This window comes from Colletotrichum paranaense (assembly GCF_030867605.1).
Source record: "Colletotrichum paranaense strain IMI 384185 chromosome Unknown Scaffold_16.1, whole genome shotgun sequence".
Taxonomy (NCBI): Eukaryota; Fungi; Ascomycota; class Sordariomycetes; order Glomerellales; family Glomerellaceae; genus Colletotrichum; species Colletotrichum paranaense.
In genome coordinates this window covers 227,999-251,045 of record NW_026848974.1, presented here as the reverse complement: position 1 = coordinate 251,045, position 23,047 = coordinate 227,999, and the positions used below count along the sequence as shown (strand labels likewise).

The following is a 23,047-nucleotide window of genomic DNA, read 5'->3' as shown; positions in this document are numbered from 1 at the left end:
TGATCCCTTCTTTGGACAAACTCCTGTAACACGCAATCGCTTCCGCATTTTTATCCTTCCAGTTATCATTGACAATCATGGCAGCAGTCACTGCTTTCTTCGAGAGAACTGATCTCCACAAAACGGCGAAGCCGTACTCCTGGGATGGCCCTGACGGGCAGTCGTTCCCCAAGTCGAATTTCGTCATGAAGGACATGGAAGTAAGCTTCAGGCAGATTTTGTTGGAGAAAAAGACCGACGATGTTGACGAGTGTGCAATGCAAGCTTAATCTGACCGACATACGAACGCTGCCAGATTTCAAGCCTACTATTGAGGAGAACGGATTCTGTTTCCTCGAGAACAAGTCCAAAGAGCTCTCGAAAATGACTGGAGCGGATGACTGTAAACCTTACTTGGAAGAGATGGCTCAATTTTTGTACGCATGCACCATAGCTGCGCAACCAAAGAAGACGCTGACGATTTGCAGAAAATCTCGATTTGGTACAGATGAGATTTTCCCCATCAATGCCAATGTGAGTGACTACTCTAGTTTGGATTACAGAAGCCTTCCTTAAGTGGCAATATCATACTTGCTAATCACACTTGACCTAAAATCAGTTTCGAGATGCACGTTCGCAAGGAGGCCGCACAGGACACCTTCCTTTCGCCCACTTGGGTAAGAGAATCTTCATTATTTTCGTCGGCACATTGTTCGTTTCTACCGCTAATTCGAATTATGGCTGCAGATAATACCGTGGCCAGTTCTTGGAGTAGAATATCGCTGTTCTTGACCGAGGAAGAACGGCAACGCGTTCTCTCAGGCCAGAGTCGGGCGAGAATCATCAAGTATGCAGCGACCAAAACTCTTCCTCGGCTTCGCTGTGATTGACACATCTGTTTAGTATTTGGCGCCCGATGTTCAATCATGCCGAGGACATTCCCTTCGCCGTGTGCGATCCAAGGACTAACATCGATCTCGCCGATGTTGTCTCGGTTGACCGCATCACCCACGAAGCAGCCAAGGAAGTTGCCTATTTTTCCTGGAATCCTGCCCACAGATGGTACTGGATGAGCAACCAGACCCCTGACGAGATTGTTATCATGACACAGTACGACACCCACCCGCCAGGTGGCTTTTTCAACAGTAAGTTGCCGATCATTAATTCGTGCGAGCATATCACCGCCCGCCAAGTGGTGACCGAGACTGGCCTAGTCGACCAATGGACAAGAAACCTTAACTAATGAGCTCCGCACATAGTTGTACCACATGCTGCATTTCGAAATGGAGCGGCTCAGCCCGGCTGCCCAACGCGGTACAGTGTTGAGGCAAGATTCATTGTACTGGAGCCCGCGCCGTATCAGAAGGATGGGCCTGGTCCTAACGGTCCATTCCCAGAAGAAAGTCGACTTCAGCCGTGGAAGGAGTGGGTTACACCGCCTGAGCCGAAGGCTATCCCAGCTCCCACCGCTGATGCAAGGCCAATGTACTTCTAACTTGACGGCGCGAATTGTAAGCGTGTGCCTCGCTTTGTCTGGAGAACGAATGCGCTCCTGCGCTCGGTAGTGTCATAGCTCAGAAATAAGAATACTTGGCATGAGGCATGGAGCTCTCCACCGAATGCAACCAGGGTCTCAAACGTAGATCCCTAGTTTCCTAGTCGAGGTACAGATACAAACACGTCAGCTGGGACCCTGAACTTTATTCTCGTCCCGACGTGGTGGAACTGTCACCATCTAATCGGGTACTCCGTCTTGGGGTTTGATTTTACTGTACAAATGACGTGCGGCGAATGCCGTAAAGCTCCGCAAATGTAGTCGGCAAATCTTCATTAACCGCTCTTCCCAGGAAATTCTGTAATCTTATGTTAGAGGGCCGTGCTCTCACCTGCGTCCCTGTGAGCCTTCAGACACGAAGTGTCGGCCGGAAGAAAGTCCCGTATCCGCGGGATTCACGGTGACCGGAAGCATCTTACATGTCGAATGTGAATCGTGAGTTATCAGAACTAAGAAGAAAACCCCGGTGCAAATTTCTGAATGGTAGCCTCCTTGCCTGAATCACAGGCGACAGGCGACCGGCCGAGAGCGGCGCGTCAATGGACCCCCGTTGTCATTACACATGTATCCGTAGTCGAGAGTATCCGTACAATGGCCCGAACCGGAGTTGCTACTGAAGCTCATGACTCAAGAGGACAGAGCGCTTGGCTCCGGGAGACCGGATTGATTGTGGGGGAAAAGTGTTCACCAAGCCCTTCGATACCCGGCCGAGACATGGATGATCGGCAACGTCGGCCGCTTGGCGCTAACCCGATATAACTGACTAGTACGGATACGACGCAGTAGGACTAAAATGTGAATGCGACATCATTACGAGGCACGCCTGCAAAGTCTATTTCAACCCACGTTCGTTGTAAGAATATAATTTCGCCTAACTCTATCGACACTCCTAGTTACCCAAACGGTAGGCATTGCCGAGGTAGTCATTCTACCTCACTATTCTACAGATCCGCATACGCACATAAAGTTAGACTTAAGAATTTCCTATCACTAATCTTCGCAAGTAGAACTTTGATCGGAGGTGGAGAGGACTTCTAATCTAGACCGGCGGGTGAAGCGGTGAACATCAGCAAGCAAGGTCATGCAACATCTTTCCAGCACAGAAAAGTTCACAACTTGAATCGAAAATGTAACTTCTCGTCAGAAAGCCACGCAATACAACCTGGGCAAAGACGTGGGCCTTTCACTGCGACATTGTGAGCAAAGTCATGAACCCAAGCCGGCTACGGCACCTTTTACGATACCGAAGGTGGGGTCTATGTATGCATATACAGTGCGGATAACACAGACTATATCGATGCAGTGCATAGTAGTTTGAGCTGAACCTCCTGAGTATTATCCAATGCTCATCGCGAGACTGTGAGCACCATCCGAAGTCTCCAAGGCTCCAACCTTCCCCAGTTTCAAAATTTTCACCTCGATTATTGCTGCTCAACGACCCAACATGGCATCGACTCTTCCGCCACCGACTGGCTCCCTCATCTCTGGACTTGTCTTCGAAGGCAAGCCTTACAATGTAACCAGAGACGACCCTCTAAGGGTGTTTCAGCAGAATGTTTCTCGCGTTCGTGAATACATCGAGAAAAGACTGGCAGTATGTTGGATCATTTCATAGTAACTGTAACTCAGTGATGATGGTCTTCATTTTTCCTATAGCCACAGTATTTAGGCCATAGCTTATTATAATATCTAGGACTTTGATGGACTTGGTACTCTCGTTGAGCTCAAGCTCGGGGACGGATCAGAGTACTTTAGTCCCCCTATCTTCATTGATTCCACATCAACGAGTGCAGCACTGCTCGACAACATCCCAGATGATGTTCAACCTGGAGTCACGGTAAATATCATGCCGGAGCACATCCTCGATGTCATTGAAGGCCGCATGCATGCAGTTCACGCCTTTGGCAAGCGCGCGAAGCCTCCGTGTCGTGGGAGCTTCCCAATGTGCTTTGCTCCGGGCGGACGTCCCCAGTCTGTTGTCAACGCAGATAAGCTGGATCCTCAAGATCTGCCAAAACCCACTGAGGACGTTGAGCAGATTAAACGCGATCTTCAGAAATGGGGATACGCAATGGTGAAGAATGCTCTTTCGGCGGATCAAGTTGAGATTCTCAAGGCTGCTGTTGAAGAACAAGCAGCTGGCGAACGATTGGCTGGTGTAGCCCACATGGACAGTTCCCATGTGCATGCTGACGATCAACCGAATCAACGAGTCTGGTAAGCTAACATTGGACTTTTGTGCCTTTCATCTTGCAAGATTGCTTTGGCTTCTTCTGAGTCGTATTGGACACAGCCAACTGATAATTCCATATAGGAGTCTTCCCAACAAAGGCGATGAGTTTTTGGATCTTTTGAATCATCCTCTTATCGATGCAATTATGCCCTGGTTCCTAGGTAATGCGTTCAAGCTCCATTCTATGGGCGCCAACATTGCTCGACCTGCAAAGTCTGGTATTTATATGCATCGTGATCAGATGGGACTCACCCCCGAGACAATCGATCACGCTTACCTTTTGAATGCTATGTGGTACTTGGTGGATGTTACGGAAGAGAGAGGCGCCACCCGTATGTATCCCGGGTCTCACAACAAGAATGTCGCGCCGCCTGTTATTAATCAAGTTGTAAGTCATTGCCATTTTGTTTGCCTCATAGGTTGCCCAAAACTTGCTAGATATCTTATTTATCATTACTAGGGCGGATCCGTTCCGGCGGCAGCTCCCGCTGGAACATGTGTGCTCTTGGACAGCCGAACCTGGCACTCGACTGGCGTGAACACGTCGGACACGACACGACCTATCATTCTGTCAGCATTCTGCCGCTTCTTTTTGCAGGCGATGGAGAACTACCCGGAGCTCATGAACGCGGAGACCAAGGCAAAATTATCTGACAGACAGCTGGGGCTTTTGGGATTCCGCGTTCCAGTGCGAGATGGAAAGCGGGCGCAAGCGTACACTGCGTATAATTACCCAGGCGCGGATTTTGGAAAGTCGAGGGCATCGACAGATGTTGCATGGATCCCCAGCAAGACGAACGGGAAATCTTAGACTAAACATGCTAGTCGATATTGTCTCTTCATGGAATAACGTGATGCAAAGGCCTAGGTAGAGAGAAATATAGTTCCTGATTTGTTCTAGAAAGCATGAGTTTTTTGAGCATTGTAAAGAATCAAGCATTCCAAAGGTCTTGAAAGATTTTTATTTTCTTGACTTCATTAACCTCGCATCGAAATGCACACTGAAGAGTAGAAATATGTGACCTCCAGAAATCTTTTATCTCTCATATATCCGATCTACACTCCATCATGCCAACAAAGGTCCCAAGCAGCATTGTCTCAGCCAGGCGACATCTTCATTTGCGCCTGCCCTGATATATTCTAGGCTTGTTCTCTTCCAAGATTCCACATCCTCCTCGGTGCAATCCCAAACTCGAGGGTTGATGGGAATAAGCCACAGCATATAAATGCCGGCACTCAAAGCAACTCTGGACACGAATGATTCGTCTACGACAGCACTACCAACCCGTTGCTTATATGCCGACAAAAACGACGAGAGCAGGCCCCTATTGCCAAACTTTGCCTCCAGTATGACAACTTCAGCAAACCACATGCGAACATCGTTAGAAGGATCACCGTAGTGACATAACTCCCAGTCCACGACCGCAAGATCCGAGGCCATTCCCTTGCCATCGGGAACACGTACCACAATGTTCATAGGCCGAAAGTCCCAAGGCGTCAGCGTGTGGATCGGAGCGGGTGCGCGCATTGCTGTTAGCACCTTTTCCGACTCTTCGTCGTTCATGGCATCTTTAATAGCTTTTTCCGCCAGACCACCAGGTACATAGAACTTGTCCAACTCATTATGATGAGAGCTCCATCCGTCGGGGCCCAGGTTGATACCGGCAACATGCAGGCTACCCAGCCATCGACCCAGTCGCGCACCAATTCCCGGCGCATCCAGAAACTCGTACGTCTTATAGGCCGTCCTCAGATCAGTCTCACCGACATTGCTCATTATGAAACCATTCTTTGTTTCTCGGAGCACTCGCGGGACTTGGACTGATGGCTCCTGATGGCAAGCTTCTTCCACTGCTTTGGATCTCAGAGCTTTGACTTCAAACTGAAGTCGTTCCGGTGAGACTGGGAAGTTCCGGTATTTGGGGGTGCTGTCGGCGCACTTCATTATGACTGGCTGGCCTGTCTGATGACCATTGGCTGAGGCCTCCGCATCGACTAGTCCTTCGAGTCGCCAGATGTAGCATGATGTACCAGTGTTGAGAGGTATTGCTGTATCATATGAGACCCCGTTTTGTGTAAGATATTCGTCCACTCCAGCCTTCCAGTCTCGTGGATGAGGGGGTGCTTGCGGCGTAGAAGACATTATGGAAGCGTCGTTAGGGCTGGCGTGTCGTTGATAGACTCGATGCAAATTTGGATTGAGTGTTGCTTCTCGTAATCGGTACCTATTGCATCTTTGTCTACTCTTTTTTCCGGGCAACACAGTGTGTAAAGTTGCCTCAACTGAATTCTTGGGGCTAGGGTTTAGAGCTCAGCACATTTCAGTTTCCCCCATGTGGTGACACTATCCCCAAGTAAGACATCAGCCTCCGCTCATGGTAGGATTTGATCTGAGGAATTGGAATAGGCCTGTTTAAGTTTGATATCTGTAACAAATCGTAAAGTCTGTTGATTCTCTTGGAGACAAATTCGCCTACTGATCAGCAGCGTCTTGGCTTTACATGTAGGTGTGCTCTGTACCCGTAGGTTTATGCCAACGTGAAAGTTAATAGATTAGTAGAACCACCGACAATTCGGCCGCGGGATCGACCTGGGGTTGATCCACTCACCGAGGTTCAGTTTTTCTGTCCATGACAGTTTGCATTATCTAGTACGGAGGACTGGGGTGCCAATACGAACACTAGCATCGGCAACGCTCGTTGGAAGTCTCTAGCCACGTCCCGAGTATTTCGGGCTCCTGCCCTTGACCTACCTAAACTCAAATATGTCATAAATCGTGCTGAGACGCTCCACCGCGTCATTAAGACCACGCATAGATCCGCTTTCTTTGCAGCAAGGGGTCCCCTAAAGGTGACATTCACCATGGGCACAGCCCAGCCTGAATATGCGAAAGTATTCCCTTGCTATGCTTTCTGAAGGGCGACTGTCAGATATGTGGCTACAGTGTATTTGGCCGAGTTCTACGTGTCTGTAAGTATGACCGGCCCTTTTACAACAGCTGGTCCACTGCCTCTGGCCCCACTATCACAACTCACCTCTTTAAATGAAGTCGGGAAACATATCCGAGCTCCAGAGCTGAGAGATAATATCCCCGTAGCGTGCGTCCTCGAAGCTTCGGAGAGGATCCCACGAAGAGTGCGGTGAACCGAACGGAACAAACCCAATTCTATGGGGCCAATACCGCCTAGTTAGGAACCTCGGATTAACGATTCCGTTCTGTGTTCTGGTCTTTGAATCAGTTCTCATCATCTGACATCTTTGATGCCGAAATTCACAAAGTTCCACTGCCTGAGCAGTGAGAATTAGACGAACGCCCCCGCCACATGATATGTGTCTCGGAATGTCCGGGACCAGACCTCAATGGCTCTTACCTGATGTGAGTGTATTTCAAATGCACAGTAGGTTTGAATTGAAAGAGCACCTTGTATGAAAGGTATCAATCTGTTCTCGTATTGATCCAGTTCGCCTTGACGCTTTCTGTTTGTCAGACACAGTCGAAACACCTGCCAATTGCCACATTGACCAAGATGAGTTCCAATACCAGTACTCCAGGAATGGAGCTTTTCGTCCGCAGGATTGACGAGAATGCCAAATGGCAACCTCATCATGCACTTGTGCGATTCGCTGGCGGGCCTGACTGGGAGACAGAGGGTTACCGTTCGTTGACTTGGCAACAATACGCCGATGGCATCAACAAGGCTGCACACTGGCTTGACAAGACCTTTGGAAAGTCTGTGGACAACGATACTGTTGCGTATTCTGGTCCCAGTGACGTCCGGTATGCATTCCTATTCGCAGCATCAGTCAAGACAAATCGCAAGGTATACAATGGCCATCCTAAGTCAAATCACATTTATGCTAACATTGATTAGCTGCTTGTTCCAGATGGTCGTTTCATGAAGGACGGACTTGATGCGCTGCTAGAGTCATCAAACTGCAAGATTTGGCTGTATTCCGAGGGAGGTGCATTCAGCCCCGAGCCTGAGCTTGCAGCATCTGGTATTCATGTTGAGCAGTTCCAAAGCCTCGAATGGTGTCTTTCTGCTCAAGGAACCGAGCCCTACGCCTATGAGAAGACTTACGAGCAGGCGAAGGACGATGAGATTCTCATCATCCATACTGGAGGCACCACAGGTATGGAAACGTAGGGAGTTTACACGGTTGCTATCACCGGACACTAACCAGTGAACAAAACAGGTGCGCCTAAGCCAATCTTCATGAACAATGGCTTCTGGGCGGCTGGATGTTCATCTGCCGGCTTGGCTCGCCGTCACTGGCCCAGGGGGATATCTACAGATTCTTTCTATGGCCGTTCCCTGATCTTGGCAATCCCAATGAGGCTGCAGCCTGGCCTTGTCCTAATCAACATGTTTGCCGTTTTCTCTGGCACCTGTGTTATCCAACCCCCTCCGGATGTGGTCGGGCTTCCGCCAGCTATTTTCCAGAAGCTTCTGCGTCTCAACAAGGTTGATGGCCTGATGGGATTTCCTTTCACCATCGTTGACCTATACAATAACGAAGAGACCCGGGAATCACTGAAGTCGCTTGAGTTCATCACTTATCTAGGATCTGCTCTCGATCGCGTTGTCGGAGACGCACTGTGCGAACACACCAGGCTCAATTCTGTCATGGGAGCCACAGAGTCTGGTGGTCGCTTTTCCCTGCATCCCATCGACAGGAAGCTATGGTATAGCTTCCAGTTCATTCCTGAGCACCATGTTCGTTTGGTCAAGCTAGAGGGCTCTGGTGAAGCTCTGGGTGACGGAGATGACTCTGATGTGTATCAGATGTTCATTGACAGGCCACCTGACGGTGGACCATCCATCTATCAGTGTGCCTTCTGGAACTACAAGATGTTCAAGGACGTTGAGACGATCGATACGAAGGAGTTGTGGCGTCCGATCAAAGACAGCGACGGCAGTACCCGATGGGAATCGGTGGCCAGAACTGATGATTGGACGAAGCTGATTTGGATGGCCAAATTCCACGCTCAGGACATCGAGACCAAAGTCTCCAGGTACCCTGGAGTCAAACACGTCATGGTCGGCGGTGCAGGGCGCATTGCACCATACGTCCTGATAGAAGTGAAGGAGGATCTGCTTGGAAGGAACCACGAAGAGCTTCTTGATGATATTTATGAGAAGACTATTGTGGGACACAATGAGATTTCTGCGAAAGCAGTGGCCATTCCGAGACAGACTGTATTCTTGGCCAGCAAGGAAAAACCTATCAAGCTGACTGTCAAGCAATTGGTGCTTCGGAGGGAGGTCGAGAAGGATTACAAGGAAGAGATTGAGGACGTATACAAGACGCTTGAGGCTGCAAGCAATCAGACGGCAGGGGAGAAGTTCGTGCAAAACATGAATTAAGTAGAACCTCATTAGTTATGCAGTGTGTGCCAAATTGTTCTTAGTTACAGATGGGTAATAAAAAGAAGTTTCTAAGCTTCCGTGTCTAGAACATGCTGACCCAACTATTCGATTGGCCTAGCACAACATCTTTGTCTTCTTTGTCCATCTGCTTATTACTTTCTGGGAATCAAAGAACAGAATATACATGGTCCTTATCAATGGTTGAGTACAAGTATAGGCAAAAGAAAGATAACTTTTGTAGTGTGATTGAGTCTTTCGAGTCCACTACTAGTCTTAGTTCGCCTTAGTTCTCTCCCAGAAGCTTGATTTCATGGCCATTTCCTTCTCTCACAAACCGGGTGACAATGATAGCTATAAGCGACACAGCGCTACTAAACCAGAATATGACCCCAGTCAAGTTGTGTGTCGACCCAAAAGCGTACATATTTCCAGCCATGGCTGAACTGGCAGCTCGAACCGCCATCGACGTGAAGAACGTGATACTATGAGTCCTTCCCAGTGCCGATGGATGAGGCGAGGAGAAATTCGCCAGTAGCAGCTGCGAGGGCGTCACAACACTCGTTATGAGAGATGTTGAGGTTTGAATTACCACCAAAAACGCCCATACAGCCACACCAGTCTTTTCGGATGGAGGCGGTGTAGAAGATGGAATGACAGCAACATATGGGTATGCAAAATAAAGCAAGGGGAATCCGAGATAGAATAGTTGCCAGAGTCTCAAACAGCCAAGGCGCTGATTAAGCCAAGGGTAAACAAAAATCTGCATGGGAATACCGACAATCCCTATATTGCGTCATGTTAGCCAATAGCTCTTCATATGGAGGAGTTCTCACATTATCAATGAACAAAGTGAGGTATTTAAGATCTTACCAAACACAGTTGAGTACCAGGCAAGAGACTTCGGCCTAAATCCGGCGCCGCCCCCGAAGCGGAATGGCAGAACTCTTGACAGTTCGGCTTCTTTGGTGGAAACCGGATCGACTAGCATATTGGCCATGGCAACGCTGACGCTGTTAAGATGGAGTTCATAAAGAAGAGTTGCCAATAGAACCAGGAGCATGTTAGTGGTGAAAATGCGACGTGTAGGGAGCTTCAAGTTCTTTTCACTTGGTGTAACGGGAACCTCTGGGGGTGTGGAAGCGCCAGAGTGATCATTCCCGTCAGTCTCCTTCAAGAAACCCATCTCTTCTCCATCCTCTTCTTCTGAGTTTATACGTGAGTACTGAGCGTCATCTGCCTTTCTGAATGGAACCAAGCGGAATAATGACAGCAAGTTCTTGGAGAAAGCGATTCCAGGGTCGAATCGACCTCTTAGAGATTTTGATGTCTGCCCTTCGTCAGTCTAAAGGGAAGCAATAAGTCGAAACTGAGCATTTATTGATGACAACATACCTCTTCAAGAAACAGAAATGCAGCAATTAGGAGAAGAAGCAAGAAGCCGGCGTTCAGTAAGGCAGGCAGTGCATATGGGTGTCTCCTCACAAAACTGTCGTCTTGGCCTGTTGTTTCAAGCTGAACAGTCCAACCTGCCACGAGTGGGCTGATAATTATGGCCATTCGAGTAGCAATTGGTAATAGTGCAAAAGCCCTGGCTTGGAAACTATTTTGAGTATGTCGGTCAGTCTTGGTTGTTTATAATCCTATATTTCTGATCCTCCATAATGGGAAACAACTTACCGCTTTTCCTGAACAACTTCGGAGACCATCGTTCTCACCATAGCGACATTCCCGTTGGTTATCCCCTCAAAAATTCGAAGGAAGACGGCCTGCTTGAAGCTAGTGATGAAACCAAACAGCGCACAACTTATGACTGTGCATGACATTTAGAAAGTCAGTTGACATCAGAAATTAGATGGATCTTTCGCAACCCATATGTGATACCCCTACAGTGTTGACTTACATGATCCAGACAAACTCGTTAGCACAACTAGCTTCCTTCCCCCTCTGGGAGAATCCGACACCACGCCCCATAGCAAAGATGAGATAGCTTGCGCAATAGTATAAGCCGTCTGAAGATATGCGGATTGTGTAATCACTTCAGCACTGGATAATGATGGATCGAGTGATTTAAGTTGGTAGTAGATGTACGCTCCGATAGAAACCCTGACGACTGGTTCACTGAATCGTATCATGAAAAGTAGGAATAGCTGGTCTTTTCGTGGTAGAGAAGACCAGCTTACCGATGCGTAACCATCTGACATACTGAGATGTCAAGAGTCTAGCTTTGGCGATACCATCAGCGTTAGTAGTCGTGTGTTGGTTCGGAGTAATGTGCCATGTAAGCGTTGTTCTTGATGGAGGGCAAAGTTGGCGGATACATGCCTTGGAACTCGAGAAGATCGTTGGCACCACTGACCAGCGTTTATTCGATACACAAGTGCCCACTCCCTTTACCAATCAAGCCATATCGGCAATATCATTCATCATAGAATTCCAATCTTATGTCCAGCCCCATTCATCAGGCACTGTGCTGATCCTGACAAGGGTGGCTCGTCGGCAAGAACGGGCCAAGGAACTCGGTTGATAAACAGAGTTTACAAGGTACCCGCCCGCATGGGTAATATGCGTAATACGTGGACATGAAAGAAGGACTGAGGAAAGTGAGAAGTTACACGCTACACACTCCAGGGACAACCAGCATGTGCATCCGACTCATGACGCCGTTGCCGCCGGAGTGTTCCGCAGCAAAGTATCTATCCGTAATTGACCAGGGCTAGGAAGCGTATGGCTCTTCCACGCCGGAAAAAGACAGCGGTCTCCGGCGAGGACTCGGCGACACCAGGTCATGCTTACATCTTCTACTATAACAAATCAACTTTGAGCTCTTGCAAGTATCTCCGATCAATGTGGAACAGGAGGCAGCGTCACTCACCTCATCCTGTCCATACAGGAAATGCCTCGTGTCACAGTGGGCGAGCCGACCTCAGGGGCTCTCTACTCTCCCGGATCTGCGTCTAGCACAGAGAACCTAGAACTAGCAGAGCTTGGGGAAGAAATTCCCCAGAAGTACACCTTGCTCAAGCTTTCAGGCTTGCTCCTGCTCACGTCTCCTAGTCTAGGCCTTCAAGTGTGTTGGTTTCTTTTGACTTCGAGCGGCACTGTCAGTCTTTTCCCCTCCAACCCAACCCCAGCTGAGTGACTGACGAATAGCTCAAAGCCCTACTTGATCTCGCTAGGCATTCCCAAATCCATTATATCCTTGGTATGGGTCACCGGTCCTATATCTGGCGTCTTTGCGCAGCCTATTCTCGGTGTGTTCAGCGACGATTCACAACACGCCTGGGGTAGAAGGAAGCCATTCATCGTAGGAGGTTCGCTATGCGCAACTATCTTTCTGCTAGCATTGGCGTACTCAGAGGAACTCACAACTTGGGCATGGAGTTCCAGTGTTGATCGTTCCGCCAGCTCGGCGCACCTACCGACGCAGATTCTTGCAGTCTTCTCAGTCGTTGTCACTACTTTTGCACTGCAGGCATACGCAGTCGGCGTCAGGGCTCTGATAGTAGATAACACCCCTCCCAGTCAACAGTCTGTCGCAGCCTCCTGGGCCATGCGATGGAACGTGCTAGGAAACGTGGTGCTCTCTTCTGTTGGCTTTGTGGATGCCCAGTGGTCCTCGACTGATGTAAACAGCGATGACCGTTTCAAGTTACTCGCCGTTGTGGTTGCAGCTTGTACCTTCACGACAGTCGGTTTCACGTGCTATTTCATTACTGACCAGAACGTCGCACCTTTGCGTGACCGCCAGCCCTCTTTTGCGCAACAGTCATGGTCCATCATCTCACCGACAGGGCTAGCCAAACGGTGGAAACAAATCCCTCCACGCAGCCGCCGGGTTTGCGAGATCCAATTCTGGGCGTGGGCAGGATGGTTTCCTGTTTTATACTACATGTCAACGTAAGCAGCGTCCGACTCCTATAAAAACTTTTGCGCCCAGTGACTAACTCGTGGACTTGATTCAGGTTCGCTTATGAGACAGGTAGAAGACCAGAACTGTTGAAGTACTTCCAATACTAACATCTCCCAGCCCTTTCTGACAAACTCGAGCAAAGGCAAAGGCAGTTTGGGGAACCAGATCTAGAACTCATCGAAAGTGCAAAGGACTTTGGTTTCTTTGCCTCTTTTGCTTTCGCATTAGGAGCATTCGCTGCGAGTATTTTGCTTCAGATACTTGACCGCTACAAGCCGGCACTCTCTCACAACCTTCCCAGAGTCTGGTTTGCGTCGCAGTGCTTCTTGGGATACTGCATGCATCTCACCTTTGTCGCACGCAGCGGAGCCACGGCGGCCATCGTTGTCGCCATGATGGGATCCACGGCTGCCGTAACGATGTGGGCTCCATTTGCCTTGATCAGCGCAGAGATCTCTGAGCTATCCGTTGGAAAGCAGGACAGCGATGTTGCATGGATCCTAGGACTGCACAACATGGCGATATCTCTCCCTCAAATTGGCTCAACTCTAGTTTGCGCAGTCATCTTGGCAGTTCTAAAGGTTCTCGGGGTCGAGGACAGTGTGGCCTGGATCTTTCGGCTATCCAGCATCGCTGTGTTTTGGTCAGCGTATCTAATTCATAAGTCACATTGACTGCGGTTCATGGAAGATGTCGCAACGATCTCATTATCCAGGGCTGGTAACTGTTCAGACTTGTATCTAGAAGCTAGCTACATTTATTCCTGAGAGTCAATGGAGATGTGGCCATGAACGAAGATCTTTGAATGTCTTTTCGCTCGTGCCTCCAAGTATCAACAACGATGCTATTTACCAGACCCTAGTGTTCCGGCTTCAAGGTACGCAGAAACTTGTCAGTATCGTGGACATCAAAGTCAAGAGTTCGCTTGGTAGCCCAAGCTTGAAGCTTGCTAAAGTCGGTGCATTGGCGATGTCCGGTCCTGTTAGCCTCAATGTCCATCATCTCCTTACCCTTGATAGTCCCCCCTTCTTTCCAATGATATGTTCCGATCGATGTGTCTGCGTTGCACATGATACCTTGGATGAGTACGTTGAGACAATGAGCTAGATGACCGGGCTTGGTCGAATGTCCACTGCCATAGTGATCCATGTATTGGGACTTCCAAGCACTCTTCTGTTGGCCAGTCAGTGATGTGACAGCGAAGAAGGTGAATTCATTCTCGGGAATGGTAAATCAAGGAAGACGCCACTTACAACACAATGCAACATGTGGAAAGACTCCAAATAACCGATATACCCGCTTCCGTCTTTGAGGGCGAGCGAGGTCTTTTGCATTCTGTTCATCTCATCTTCGGAGAACCTGAGCATGAATGCTTCATGGAAGTTTTAGGATCTGATGTAGCAAATGCTGAGCTGTGGCGTTGAACTCACGTTTCTCAAGTTCTTCCCACGCCTTATCAGCCTCAGGGCCGGGCGGACCGGTGAGCACGTTGTCGGGCAACATAGGGGCTTCCTCCTTGACTGTATAACGAATAGCCATCTGTGCCGGTGCTACGACATTCGATATCAGTATCATTGCATGACCATGATACTAGGCGAAGGAAATTTTCTCACAGTAGGCTCTTTCGAGCACTGCGGCCTCTGGCCCGATGTGTTTCCCAACATCACTGATATTGTAGATGAGGAACGCAACGTTGAATCCCAAGAAGATAACATGGCTGACCCAGAGTCTCTTTCGCCAGCGGGACTCAGTCGATCGGTCTTGCCGCAGTTTCGATCTCTCAGCCGGGGCTAAGTCGAAACTGGAATCGCCACTTTCGCTCGGTAAGAAGGGCTTCGCATCTTCAGAAAGAGACGACATGGTGTGAAGATTCCTAAAGTGTGCAAGTCTAGGTGTGGCAGCAAATAGCACGTCTAGGGACTCTCGAGTCTGAGGTTGACTGAGACAGGAGACTCTGAAGGGTGCCTCAAGGACGAAGAGGCCGGCGTCAGTCAAGTCAGGCAAAGGTGGCAGGACAAAGACTGCCCAGGCAGTCGGTCTAGACCGGTTATCGAAGGAGGGTTCACCGTTACCTTCTGATAATACCAGCATCCACCAAACCCACACCCAGGCTTGGAGATCGGAGTAACGGCACGGAGGAGGCAGAATTAATTCTTGGGGTGTGTCCATGATACCAGGGTACAAGATTGACGTTCCATCTGCTGTCAACAAGCCTTGGCGTGAGGATACTTCCCGCCCCAGGATCATGATGTGACGGTCTTCCTAGCCACCTGATATCTGATGAACTCTATCTTCCGGGCCTCTCACCTTTGTGGCATAGCCTCTCGCATCCGGTGGGAGTCTTTTTCGCCTACTGCTAATTCTACACCAAGGGGCTCTCTTAGAGTAGTTTTAAGAAGCGAAAGATTCACCAAGTATTACTGCCCACGCAGAGATTCGTGAGCAGTCTGTACAAACCATCAGATATGGCCGGCCGGCATCCTCCAGATTGACAATGTCTCCCCTTCCGTGGCAGCGCGGTCACTCGTACTTTCTTTTGACGAACTCACCTATTCCGTACCGACTATCGTTAATGCTGCCTGCAGCGCGCTTGTGAAACAACGACCACACAAGACATGTCTGCAACACCTGCAGTCAAGTATAAGCCGGTCTCTGACGACGGTTTCGAGGACGTGAAGACCGACGACGACCACGAAGAATACCCCTTGGATCAGAGAAAATGGAACTCCTGTAGAGGCACATCAAAGTCAAGGAGAGCACTCCAAATACTTGCTTCACTCCTCATCCTAGCAATTTATACGTGGGCAGTACTTTACTATGCCCGTGAAGTCATCTACAAGCCATTCTGCCCTCGACTCACTACACCAGACACGGTACATGTGTGGGTATGTTGAACAACTTCGGAGCAATTCTTGAGTTGTTGTTGTTTCTTTCACTGACTAGACCGTCTCTCTTTCCAGGACAAGGTTGAGTTCAACCCACAGCCCGTAAATCCAGTGACGCCAGGTCATGACCACCCACTTTTGGGCAACCCGAGCCCAGAGGTAGATGCAAATTGGTCTGCATTACTTTCAGGCAAGCCCTTTGTGTCGGTTGATGCGGAGCCTCGACACCGGTTCACTAATCAATCGCAGCGTTTGCCAACCGAATCCCGGAATCCGAGGTATACCGACTTGGCATGGAGGCAGATGCGATACCTTTCAACGATGGAGAAGGCGGCTAGTAAGTATTCATACAAGGATAACGTTTTTGTTGGCAGTACGATCTGGCTGACTGTATTGAAGTCTTGGGGGCCTTGCTATGGTGCATAACTTACACTGCATCGTAAGCCTCGATGTCCATTCTCCCGGCGACGTTTCGAATGCTAAAGTCTTACTCCGTTGTAGAACTATTTATACCAGGTTGCGCATAGAGAGTACTATTACACTCCCAATACCACGGAGAAGGAGGATGCAACTCAGAAGAGTCATATTGGTCAGTTGAAGTCCTAGAAGAATGCGTGCTTGAGTCCGGACTGGATCCCGGCGGCATTGATGTACAAATATGTGAGAGAACTTGTAGCTGATTCCGACTTTGCCTCAGGACACTGTCTCCATCATATCATGGAGTCCGTGAAATGCCAGGCAGATTTGACCCCCGTTCTACTTCATTGGACTCTCCACGATTTCCACTCGGTCATTAACTGGGACGGTGTCGAACGTACCTGTGCCGACTGGTCACAGTTGATGGACTGGGGTTCAGAGCATTCCGTGAGAAAGTCTACTTCCATATCTCAATTCACAGGTAAGCAAAACTGGAATTAGGATATTGAGGATGGCTGATAAAGATCTGTGTAGACACGAAGCATCCAATTTACGGTAAGTTTGCGGTGGTCGCGGCGTGGAAACTCCTACGTGTCTCCTCTGTTCACCACTCCTCGAGCAGTCCCAGCACCAAATTGACTATTGCTAATGATTAACAATAGGCAACTTCTTAGACGAACACGGCAAGTTCAGCTGGGTAGATCAAGAGGGAGGTGTTGACTACAAGGAGTTTTTCAAAACGCCAGAGTACCAGAAGTGGGCAAAAGAAGAGGGGCTCGCCTCAGGAGAGGCCGCGGCGGAAGAGTACCTAAGGTCGTTTTACGTCAAGCAGTGAGATATAGTATCCAGTCAGAACCGTCTCAAGTATCACGTGGGCCATTGGTTGATCTTGAGGCATCTATATTGCACATCAGCTATTGTTGGGAAACAAATGTTTCGTCAGTGACCCGTCTGTTAGGATAGAAGGAGAAAGTTCTCTCAAATGCAGCTTACCCATGGAGTACACTTGGGATCTTCCAATTTCGTCTTTATGCAACGGTTCTTGAATGTTCTTCTCTGACATGATAACTAGAGGTTGGACACTTTATTGCGACGTTGATAACACCCGTGCCTCCGAATTCCTAGGGAGAACAGGCTGCAGGCATTCTACACCAAGCAAAAATAGATGAGAAATAAGAAGACGCGGTCTTCACGCTGAGATCATTTGTCTTAGTTGGCAATAACAATTGCTGCCGTGACATCTCAGAAGCTGACAGACCGTGACCTAGATCATCGTCGTGGTTAGGAAAGAGGTAGTTGTTGCGGATTGAAGTGCACTCGCACCCAACGAGATGACAACTACCATTGGAAGGTTCGTCATATCAACGTAAAGAAGAAGTCTCCTCAAGGGTAGATCGTCTACCCTCCGGAAAGACACGGCGCTACTCTGAACAGCTCACACGATGATGCTTTCCCGGACCTAATCAACATCTATCACTTCTTTCAGGTTCAGACGCAGTATCCTAAGCAATGTACTTCCGCCGAGAACTGCCTGATGCAGGACTTCCTGGCGATGAATGAGTGCAGGGCAATATCCGTGAGCTTTGCAACAGATACAGATGTAGAAGAGCAACAATACATAACCCGTTACAATTTCACACCACCCGGCAAGCTACCGAACACCATGTTCACAAGAGACTCGCTCCACAGACCACCATAGAAGGCAAACCAGACCAAAACATCTCAGAAACAAACGACACACCACGGAAAGCCACTCTGTTTGAAAGAAGAAAGATCTCAGCCCTAAATAATGTTCCAGAACATATTTTCCCTTCCCCCAATCAAGTCACAAAAGCCGCGCGCCCTCAATCTACCGTTTCCTCCCACAATCCGAAGAAAGGGACGCCATGTCAACAGGGAGAAAACGCTGACGAGTCTGACGAGTCAAACAAAGAAAAGTGTGCGCCCCGAGCTTTCTCAAAATCTCTTACACGCCTGTCGCCTGCAACCTCAATGACACGCGGCGCGGCGGCAGTATCGCCGCAAGGCGAAAAGCAAAGACCACAAGTTCAACGTCTCTCAAACTCAAACCCGGGCGCCTCATCCCCATACATTTCACCTATATGGGATGTCAAGCTTGAGAAGGGGAAACCAGAAACCAAGACTGGAGGAGGGTGGGAAATTTCTCATCAACGCCTCATCGGGCCTACTTTGAATCAAGCTTAGTCTTGGCACGTCACACGCCAAAACTTGAGGCATTGGAAGACACACACGTCTTTCATGTGTATACGCAACGGCGATGATCCACAATGGAGGAGCCTCTGACGCTGGACCGGATTCTGAATCACCGCGAGGGAAAAAAAAACTAGAGAGGTTCGGCCGAGTACAGACGAACACGTAACGCAAGTTGAGAGGGACCTCTCAAGGGAAACCTGTCTCGAAAATTGATGAACGAGGCACTCAGTGGCCTAAACAACCCAAAGAGCCGGGATCAACCAGAAACCAGACAGCCACCACCGCTGTGAACGCCATCGTCTGATTCTCGCAAGTCACTCATCAAACACAGGATTACAAAGCTCAAAAACGCCTGTCCGAGACAGGGGATTATGGTATCTCGTATGTACAGGCTCCTCTGAAGGCTCAGCCAGGCGTGTACACACCCGCGCAACTCTTGTCTGTCTTGAATCGCAATGTGTTTCCCCCCTCTCCAAACGCCTTGTTCAATGGAATTCCCAGGCTAGAAATTCCGACCATGATTAGATCATGAAGCACCCGTTTGTGCCCGGATTCTCATGCAATGCAAATGCAGTTTCATGAAAGCCCCCGCCTTGGATGAAGAAAAAAGACCAGAAACAAAACGAAAAGACCGAAAATTGGTGGGAGACGGGAAGATGAATAGTCTTTGGGTCGTCGAGACAGACATGCTTTGCCCCTTTCTTCAACGCGCAGCAACTCCCCTCACTGCATCCCGTCAACACCCGCCCATAGTTCCAATCCTCTTTTGTAGATGCCCATGGGTGCGAGAAAACGAAGAAAACCGGTGATATGCCAATTGAAACGGCTCTTGTCCGTTATCCAACCGTCGAGTAACGTCGGCAAAAGTCAACCCTTGAACATTCTCCGGAAATAGAGGCGCCCCTCCTCGTCATTATTAGTGAAATTGAATTTTCTTGACCTCCTGTCCAACGCCGGTGTGTTTTGGTGTGATCCCGTCGATACGGCTCCTTGAGTGTGACTCCTCACATCACAATGCAATCCTTGTCCTTATCCTTCTCTTCGCCGCCCTTCTTGATCTTTCCACTACGGGGAGGGGCGACTTCCATCGGGGTGCCGCCGCTGACAGCTGCCTGGATAATTGCCAATCGCTGTTTCGCGCGCTCATCGCCTGCGTCTGCAGCCTTGACATACCAGACATTGGCCTCCAAGATGTCACGCCGGCAGCCGATGCCCATCTCTGTGAAGTAGCCCACAGCGTACTGGGCCTTGACGAAACCTGCATAGGTGTGATTAGCCTAATTGCCTCATTCAGTTGATATTTTGCAGAAGTCTCTCAACTTACCCATCTCGGCTGAACGGCGAGCCCACTCGTAAGCTTCTTCTTCGTCCTTTTCCAAGATCGGTTCCGCACCGACCATATACCATGCACAAAGGCCCATCATAGCACCGGCATGTCCTCGCTCAGCAGCACCAGTGTAGAAGTGCACGCTTAGTGCTGGATCGCGGGGGCAGCTGAGCTTCCCATATTCATATGCCTCACCCATGCGGAAGTTGGCCTCTGGGTGGCCAAGTTCTGCGGCGGCGGTGAAAAGCTCTGCTGCGTAGACCTCGTCCTTGAAGATGTCGTCACCGTAACCCGTCTCGTACAAGCAGGCCAGCTGATACGGAGCTGCGCTGTAGACAGCATCGGCAGCCTCTGCTGCGAGCTTCATCCATTTGATACCCTCGCGGTACCGCTTCTCTCCCAAATCACCCGAGAGACAAGCCTTGCCGAGTCGGGACATTGCGCCTGGGTGACGCTTCGACGCAGACATGCGGAGGAACTGGACAGCCTTAGCAGGATCTTTGCGGCAACCCCAACCAAACTCGTAGCATAGCGCCGTGCGGTAAGCGGACTCAGCATGACCATGCTTTGCGGCGAGAACGAAGAGGGGGAACGCTTGGTTATAGTCCTCCTTTCCTTTGCTAAACAGACCAGAGGCGTATCCATCTGCGAGGTAGTATTGAGCAAAGGGGTATCCACCGCTGGCCAGCTTCTGGAGTATACCCTTTGCCTCTCGCAGAAGGTCGTAGGGAGTTGATGATGCGGAATTCTTTGGGCTAGAGTTTGCCTTGCGAGGTGCTGGCTCGCTAGGGTCCAGGCCTTGCTCTTGAGCGGTAGAGATGAGGAAAACGGCAAAAGAGTATTGGATAGAAAAGTCGTTTGTCTTCTTGACGTTTTGACGATACATCTCCAGTGTTTTTTGAGCTCCGAGGAGAGATGCATTGTTACCAACGGCATTGCGCAACTGGTTATTATCAAAGCTGATCGGGGCAGGTGCTGGCTGAGGGTACGGCACGTTCAGTAGCTCCGCGTATGATGCTGGTCTCGTTTCCGGGGACCTGCGAGTGCCTGATGGTGTCCGCATATGTGATCCTCCAGGCATCAGATTTGGGGATCGCCCTCTGGGGGCATAATCCGAGATGGCAGAGTAGGCCGACGAAGGTCGGGGCATGGAGGTCCTTCTGGTGAAACCGGTAGGCGTCAGATGACGGTTGACGGGGGTTCCATCAGCGTTGAGGCTGGGGTTCGAAGAGGAACGACGAGCGTCAAGCTCCTGAGGAACACTAGAGACACGCTGAGGAGGAAACTCCTGATGGTGGTAGTACTGAAACATGGGGACAGAGTTGTTCTCTGGCATGTTGCCCTCCATTATCGAGCTCTCGGGAGACTCGTCTTTGTATTCGGATGACTCGTTGATGCCAGAGACGGAGCTCGCGCTTGTCGTCGCAGAGGACTGCGCCGATGCCTGCTGTTGGGCGTTGCTCGAAGTGGTGGTGTTCGATTCCCGACTATGGCGATTGGCATCTTGAGCTCTTGCGCTGTGAGCACTGAAGCTGTCCGATCCATGGGTCCCCCGCTTCGGCCTGTAGCCCTGATCATGGCCATTTTGGTGGGGGGTGAGAGAGCTGGCTGGACTCAAGTAATCGGGTTCGGCAGTGTAGGAGTTCGACGTTTTGAGAGGAGGCAGCTTATTTCTGTCATGGCTTTGCATTTGTCGTTCAGCCTGGTCGTAGCCCGAGGTATGCGAAGGAGGGGTAGGGGCGTTGTATTCTCGGGAACGATCAACTGTAGAAAACTCTGCTTGGTAGGGTTGTGCCAGCTCGATGTTGGCATTGGATGGCTGGGCCCAGTTCTCGGCTTGAAAGTTCACCCTGACAGGAGAAGCGGGAGCGTCCCGAATTCTTGCCGACACCGATTTGCGGCCGGCGTCGTCGCCCAAAGTAATACGCTCGGGGGAAATGTGTTTTCGAAGATGGTTCGGGCTTGCAGTCGGAGTCATGACGGACGGTGTCGGAGCCGTCGTGGCTGCCATTGAATCGCCGAAAGCTGGACAGCAGGGTGTCTGAATGTTTTCTTGTCGCAGGAATGTCGATGTGAGGCAGATTTGGTCCAACTATATTATGGTTGTTGTGTAAGCCCTACACAGCGCTTCTTTTTTTGTTGATACCAAAGGCTTGTTCTAGGACATGGACAAGGAAGGAGACAAGATTTTGGCCTTGGTAGTCGTGCAAGGTGTTTCTTCGTTGTGAGGGAGGCAAGGGGAAAGGAAGCGGTCGTTGAATGTGGGCTGGTTGTGTTTCTTCCTCGGCGTGCCGGATAGGAACGAATGACAAAGATGCGCGGGAAACCGACTAAGACGTTGCGTAGACGGACAAACTAGAAAATGGAGACAAGGAGAAGAGAAAGCAGATTAGTGGGAGCAGCTCCAGGGGAGAAAAATGCCAAACCACCGGCGTGTATGAGTTATTGATCAAGTTGAATACTGGTAGGCATGGAGTTGAGGGTTTGGAAATGGGCCCTTGGCAGCGCAATGCGTGGTGCGTGGCATGCTTGACTTGTTATGTAAGTCAAAGACGGGGGAACCTGGAAGACGAGAGGAAGAGGCGGAGGCAGCAGGCCGAAGCAAAGGAGTACGGAGCAGAGGGGCACCTCAGACTTAGAGGATCCCTCCCACCTGAGTTCCCGGAAAGAAGTCGCCCAGAGGGGCCAAAAGGGCAGCACCAAGCACCAAGCACCAGGATGCAATGGCCGCACCAGCGCCGGGCACAGAGAGAGAGGGCACCTCAGACTGCGAGAGACAGCCCAGCGCGGATCCCACAAGCACCAGCCCACCATACCCGCTCTCTCTCACCCACTCAACCCACTCACCCACCCACACCAAGGAGGGATATACACAAGGCAATCTAGTAGTTTCGTACAGTACTGCAATACTTGTAGACCAGGGCCTTGCTCAGGTTGGACTGGCGTGGGATGTGTGGGCAATGGTGAATGGTGCCTTGCTAGGGGGTGCGCCTGCTTCTGTAGCGCCTCGGAGCGAGCAAGAACCAGAAGGACACTTGCGCCAAAGGAGGCCTAGCCTTGGCTGGTTGTGAAAGAGGGAGGAGGGCTGACTGACAAACCAGGCCGTCTAGGTATTGACCAGCCCAGAATTGTACGGGAACACGAAGGAGGGAGGA

At 50.0% G+C, this 23,047-nt stretch overlaps 9 protein-coding genes across 9 annotated transcripts; 5 read left to right on the top strand and 4 right to left on the bottom strand.

Annotated features, from left to right (window-relative positions):
* Positions 1–77: 77 nt before the first annotated feature.
* Positions 78–1,474, top strand: CPAR01_14598 (uncharacterized protein; the record flags this gene model as incomplete). Its single annotated transcript, XM_060498848.1, has 7 exons — positions 78–200; positions 265–416; positions 468–513; positions 599–656; positions 727–826; positions 883–1,124; positions 1,239–1,474. 7 exons carry the CDS (start codon positions 78–80, stop codon positions 1,472–1,474), a joined length of 957 nt encoding a protein of 318 aa, XP_060342311.1.
* A 1,504-nt stretch (positions 1,475–2,978) lies between these two features.
* On the top strand, positions 2,979–4,578 carry CPAR01_14597 (phytanoyl-CoA dioxygenase; the record flags this gene model as incomplete). The annotated part of the gene is made up of 4 exons (XM_060498847.1): positions 2,979–3,128; positions 3,228–3,751; positions 3,849–4,155; positions 4,228–4,578. The coding sequence occupies 4 exons, from the start codon at positions 2,979–2,981 to the stop codon at positions 4,576–4,578; spliced, it is 1,332 nt and encodes a 443-aa protein (XP_060342310.1).
* A 255-nt stretch (positions 4,579–4,833) lies between these two features.
* Positions 4,834–5,910, bottom strand: CPAR01_14596 (uncharacterized protein; the record flags this gene model as incomplete). Its single annotated transcript, XM_060498846.1, has 1 exon — positions 4,834–5,910. One exon carries the CDS (start codon positions 5,908–5,910, stop codon positions 4,834–4,836), a length of 1,077 nt encoding a protein of 358 aa, XP_060342309.1.
* Positions 5,911–7,090: 1,180 nt separating this feature from the next.
* On the top strand, positions 7,091–9,136 carry CPAR01_14595 (uncharacterized protein; the record flags this gene model as incomplete). The annotated part of the gene is made up of 4 exons (XM_060498845.1): positions 7,091–7,143; positions 7,201–7,588; positions 7,640–7,901; positions 7,953–9,136. 4 exons carry the CDS (start codon positions 7,091–7,093, stop codon positions 9,134–9,136), a joined length of 1,887 nt encoding a protein of 628 aa, XP_060342308.1.
* A 286-nt stretch (positions 9,137–9,422) lies between these two features.
* On the bottom strand, positions 9,423–10,845 carry CPAR01_14594 (major facilitator superfamily transporter; the record flags this gene model as incomplete). Its single annotated transcript, XM_060498844.1, has 4 exons — positions 9,423–9,922; positions 10,010–10,481; positions 10,532–10,739; positions 10,817–10,845. The coding sequence occupies 4 exons, from the start codon at positions 10,843–10,845 to the stop codon at positions 9,423–9,425; spliced, it is 1,209 nt and encodes a 402-aa protein (XP_060342307.1).
* A 1,187-nt stretch (positions 10,846–12,032) lies between these two features.
* On the top strand, positions 12,033–13,723 carry CPAR01_14593 (uncharacterized protein; the record flags this gene model as incomplete). Its single annotated transcript, XM_060498843.1, has 4 exons — positions 12,033–12,239; positions 12,297–13,036; positions 13,102–13,118; positions 13,167–13,723. 4 exons carry the CDS (start codon positions 12,033–12,035, stop codon positions 13,721–13,723), a joined length of 1,521 nt encoding a protein of 506 aa, XP_060342306.1.
* A 184-nt stretch (positions 13,724–13,907) lies between these two features.
* On the bottom strand, positions 13,908–14,909 carry CPAR01_14592 (uncharacterized protein; the record flags this gene model as incomplete). Its single annotated transcript, XM_060498842.1, has 4 exons — positions 13,908–14,222; positions 14,303–14,421; positions 14,480–14,599; positions 14,663–14,909. 4 exons carry the CDS (start codon positions 14,907–14,909, stop codon positions 13,908–13,910), a joined length of 801 nt encoding a protein of 266 aa, XP_060342305.1.
* A 755-nt stretch (positions 14,910–15,664) lies between these two features.
* On the top strand, positions 15,665–17,186 carry CPAR01_14591 (uncharacterized protein; the record flags this gene model as incomplete). The annotated part of the gene is made up of 7 exons (XM_060498841.1): positions 15,665–15,934; positions 16,010–16,275; positions 16,334–16,373; positions 16,436–16,523; positions 16,611–16,832; positions 16,886–16,906; positions 17,014–17,186. The coding sequence occupies 7 exons, from the start codon at positions 15,665–15,667 to the stop codon at positions 17,184–17,186; spliced, it is 1,080 nt and encodes a 359-aa protein (XP_060342304.1).
* A 2,383-nt stretch (positions 17,187–19,569) lies between these two features.
* On the bottom strand, positions 19,570–21,903 carry CPAR01_14590 (uncharacterized protein; the record flags this gene model as incomplete). Its single annotated transcript, XM_060498840.1, has 2 exons — positions 19,570–19,823; positions 19,890–21,903. 2 exons carry the CDS (start codon positions 21,901–21,903, stop codon positions 19,570–19,572), a joined length of 2,268 nt encoding a protein of 755 aa, XP_060342303.1.
* Between the last annotated feature and the right edge of the window lie 1,144 nt (positions 21,904–23,047).